Source organism: Pterocles gutturalis, unplaced genomic scaffold (assembly GCF_000699245.1).
Source record: "Pterocles gutturalis isolate BGI_N339 unplaced genomic scaffold, ASM69924v1 scaffold19540, whole genome shotgun sequence".
NCBI lineage: Eukaryota > Metazoa > Chordata > Aves > Pterocliformes > Pteroclidae > Pterocles > Pterocles gutturalis.
In genome coordinates, this window is record NW_010141263.1 from 1 (window position 1) to 4,612 (window position 4,612).

A 4,612-nucleotide genomic window follows, 5' to 3' on the forward strand; every position below is an offset into this window, starting at 1 on the left:
TCGCTGCCCCCCTCAGCCCCGCCGCTGCCCGGGGCTCCCTCGGCCGCGCTATGTCGCTGCACGGGAAGCGGAAGGAGATCTACAAATATGAGGCGCCCTGGACCGTGTACGCCATGAACTGGAGCGTCCGGCCGGACAAGCGGTTCCGTCTGGCGCTGGGCAGCTTCGTGGAGGAGTATAACAACAAGGTGGGGAGCGGCGGCGTGGTCCACCGGCATCAAAAAAAAAGGGGCTGGGGCAGAATGAGGGGGGAGGAAGGGGCCGGTTCTCTTCATCCCAGTGGTTTGAGCGGCTCCCCAGTCCCGGACACGGCCCCCGCGGTTGGTTTGAGTGGAGGGAGCCTTCCTGCCTTGCCCTGGGAGCTGTGTGGAGCCTTCAGATGTTCCCCTGAAGTGCAGGGTGCCAGGCTAGATCCAGGCTGTTTTCCTTCCTGCAGGTCCTCAGGTGTTGGGAGACTGAGGGATGGAGGGTGGGAAGAGCCATGGGTGCTACTGCTGGCTGCTGCTCAGCCAGGAAGGTCCCCTTGCTTCAGCACAGCTGGCTTTCTTTCAGTGTGAAGGAAAGTTTATAGCCAGGGTGAAAGTTTGTGCGTATACAGGGTGTCTGAGATCGTGTTGGAAATGTGCTGTTCTCATTGTACTTTCTTGCTGTGGAGGACTTCTGTGTGATAATTTTTTTCATAAGTATATCAATGACTTTCGCTGTTTCCTCAGTACCTTTACTTTTCTCTGAGAAGAAGGGTGTAATGAGGCATGAGATTATATCCTCGGAGTTTCCCTGCCACATCTAAGTGGAGGACATCACACTGGTAATAGAGACTACGTGTTCACCTCTCCAGACGCTTGTGCAGTCGTTTCTGAACAGACTTTAATGTGCTAGACTGATATAATGAATTCATGTTAATGGAAGAGAGATGGGCATAGTTACAGAGCATCCTGAAATGTGTGTGGAACTAAGATTTTGCAAATACACCTTTGTGTATTTATAGAGTGTGTGCTTTGTAGCTTTGTCAAGCTTTTTAATGGGGATCGTGGAAAATCATGTCAGAAAGTTGGTGTTGGGGGTTGGGCTTTGTGCAAGGATGTAATGAGAGGGAGTGACGGTAGGGCAGGGGTGACATCTCTTACTGTGGTTAAATTACTGCACTTGCAGCAGTCCCAGACGTGATCCTTCTCCCAAGCGCTTTGTAGTTCAGCCAGGATGAGCTGGCTGCGGATGAGTTTCTCTTTATGCTGGTGAGCACTGGTGTGGTTCTGGGAGTACTGCTGGGGAAAGAGAGGCCCCTGAGCTTGAAAACTTTTCATTTGTTTAAACACCAACTTGAAAATGTTTTTTGTACTCTGAGAAGCTAAAATAACAAACTAGCAAACAGTTTTTTGTTTAGAAGTGGTAGAGTTGGTTAATAAGGGTCTGTAAATTCACGTGGCCTTTACCTTCTGAAGTTTGGACTGTTCCCTGGGATTGCTCTCGATGACAGCGTGATCAGGGCTGCTTTTCACTTCAGACTTCAAGTGGAAAGCAGTTGAGTCAGCCTCTTTTCTACCCTTTACGCTGGCAGTTGTTGCAGACAGAAATTGTGTAGGACTGTGTAAATTACTGCTGTCTGTAAATATTCCCCAGGGCTTCTCCTGACCTGAGCTTCAGGAATAACTATTGTGTTGACTTCAGTCTGTACAAGCACCACATGCTCTGAGATCTGTGCAGTGTGAAGAGCTGGAAACTAATTGTAAGAGAGTGAGATGCCAGTCTGGATGCTGCTGCTATAGAAATTAAGATGATGTACAATTAAAAGTTAAACTTGTACAATAAATACAGTGAAACATAACCTTCACTTAGCTGAGGGGTTTTGCTGTGTTTCTGATATTTCAGAGTGGTGGGGGGGTGTTGTGGTTTTCTTGTTTGGTGCTTTTTGTAGTGCTTTAGTACAGCCTTGCACTGCAGGAAGATCGTTAAGGGAGAGTTGTCTTGGGTAATGGCAAGTATTGTTATTGCTTCGAGTATTGATGTTGTCCCCTTTGCTTTGGACACCAGAACAAGCTCGGGAGTGGTGTTTCATCTGCACTGTCTTTATGGTGTCTTACTATGACTCTCGCAGCCCTGCTGAATCTTTTAGAGGATACTGAAACATTCAGGGAACAGCTTCGTGCTCCAGGTTGGGAACTCTTGGATGGATACTGTATGCTTGTGCTGGCTGCACACTTGTTGTAAACGTTTTCAGCTCCAGCTTCTGTCCATGTTAAGTGGTGTGACTAAAGAAGCCAAGGGAAAGAACTGGCGTTGCCCTGTTTAGTCCATGGCATTGTGCTGCTGGAGCAGTTGGTTTGATAGCCTGATTTCTGGGGTAAGCAGAAATGTAAGGTTTTTACAGAGCATGTATTAAAAGTTCTGTCTTCCTGCATAATTTGGCCTCCACAGTTGAGGCATTTTATGTTGCCAGCTTCTGACATCAAAATACACTTATCGGTACAGTTGGCACTAATTAAAAGCCTAATGAAAACTCATTTTCATTTCAGCTTTCTCTTTGCACTCATAATCTCTAGAGGTTTCTGACAAGCTCCAAACAACATTTCTGTTCCTGATACTGCAATGATTTTCTCCAAATAACTGTCTTTCTTCCTTTCTCTTAATATACTAAAAAAAAAAAAAAAATAGTCTGGAATAGCGATTCTAGCTTGCTTAAAATCTAACCAGACCTTTTCCTTATTACTCTTCAGTTTTGGGGTTTCTTTTAAAAAGACTTAATGCATCAAGTGTCTGTAGCAGCAGCAGTGCTTGCTGTGAGGGAATTACAGTGAGATTCTTGTCGCGTTTGTCTCTGTGATTTTCTATTTCTGTAGTAATTCCCAGAGCGGGAAGTTATGGGTTACATATATAAAAAGGCTGTTTACACCTCTGGTTTGTGGGCAATTCAAATCTATTGACTGCCAAACCTTAATTTACTGCTGTTCTCAATTCCCAGACTCCGCTGACCTCTGTCAGCCCCCTCACTAACAAGCTGTGTAGCGTACCAGCAAGTTAGTTGCCAGGAAATGTTTGGTCCCCAAAGGAGTTTTGTTTCAGTTCGTACACCTTTACTGATCAAATCACTGGTACAAGAAGAGAGGTCTTGCTCCAGTTGGAAGAACTAAAATTATTTAGGGTCATGTTTCCTCAGCTTCTTGGATTAGCGAACTGCTGTCGGCTTTTATAATGTCTCATTGATCGCTGGCGTAACGGGAGGGAACGGAGGTGTTCATAAACGTCATTGTTACCGCTGTTCTGTGGCTTTATGGATCAGGAACGATCTATGGAAAATCCCAGGAAAGGCTGATTTTGGGATCTATCTGCAAGACAAAACCGGAGTCCAGCTGAGAAAGCAGTGGAGGGTAGTGCTGTATTCTCGCTCCTGTTGCTGCAGCAGACTGGCAGGTTTTGACCGTGGGTTTCCCAGGTTGCCGCCTTCTCCTGAACAGTGCCTCGGATCACAGAGCGTTCAGGGCGGTTGTTTTACTAGAGGGTCATTTTTCTCTGTAGGGTTTAGGGTTGCAAAGAAAAATGGTTTGCATGTTGAAGATTAATTGGTGCAGTGATATCTTTCTGATTGTATGTGACCCTAAAATAATTGCAAAATGTTGTTCTTAGTAGTTACTAATGAGTTGAAAGGAATATAGTTTTTTTTTCAAAAGTACTGTCAACTTACTTCACTGTTCCTCAAACCAGGCAAGAAAAAGAAGTAAGCTGTTACCGAATTCTGCATTGTTCAATTCTGTGTCTACTTCTTTTGTATGATGTTGGAGAGGCAATTTTTTTAGAAATTAAGAAATGCTGATTAAAGGCACTTCTTCACTCAGATGCACTGTTGTAATTAAGCCTTAAACTGATAAAGGCTTGGATTATGATGGGAAAATCCATATCCAATTTTAGCATATCTTGATGTATCGGAGAAGCAAATAGTTCTTTAGCATTTCTGACTACGGTCATAGCAGAATTGCAAAACTAAGGGAGAGCCAACACACTGGTCCTCGCTTTCCCACTGGAGGGGGTTGTAGGTGGAGGTGGAATGGTTCAAATTCTGTCCAGACTGACGGTTACTTTCCCGTTAGCATCGCCTCAGTCCTGCCTGGGCTTCAAGCACTCCTTCGTGCAGTAGTTGGCAGCAGCAAGTCTTGTTTCACTTGCAGGAGGGAGAGACGGGGCTCTAATATAATGAATCAGCATTCTGACAATAATTCCATTGTTCATCTCGTGTTCAGCCTGCACAAGAGGATGAATAGGTTCTGTAATCGCTGTACGTGATCGAGTCCGGAGAGAAGAGTCATACCTTGGAATATGCTGAGCTAGGGAAGATGAGAGCTTCTCAAGCAGTATTTTTCTGCTCCTGCTCCTATCTCCGGGCAGACCAATGCCTCCTGCTCAGAGTTATCACGGGCTGCTGCCAGGTCTGACAATCAGTGTCAGACACCTGATCTTCAGCACTTGCCAGGAGTTCTAGTGTTGCTAATGCAATTTGTGTTCTCTGACTTAGCCTACACCTAAAAGTGTCAAGGATCACAAAGATACTGGGTTGCTACACAGTCGTTGCTTCCTCTTCAGCTCTGAGGAGGGCTTAGACACGGCTGTGCGGTGCAGGAAT

General features: G+C 45.4%; 1 protein-coding gene across 1 annotated transcript in view; it reads left to right on the plus strand.

The window, feature by feature from the left end:
* Positions 1 to 50: 50 nt before the first annotated feature.
* The window catches only part of DCAF7 (DDB1 and CUL4 associated factor 7), an 11,357-nt gene continuing 6,795 nt past the window's right edge, over positions 51 to 4,612 (plus strand). The window contains exon 1 of the mRNA XM_010083973.1: positions 51 to 188. Coding sequence (XP_010082275.1) covers positions 51 to 188 — 138 coding nt within the window. The remainder of the gene's footprint in view (positions 189 to 4,612) is intronic.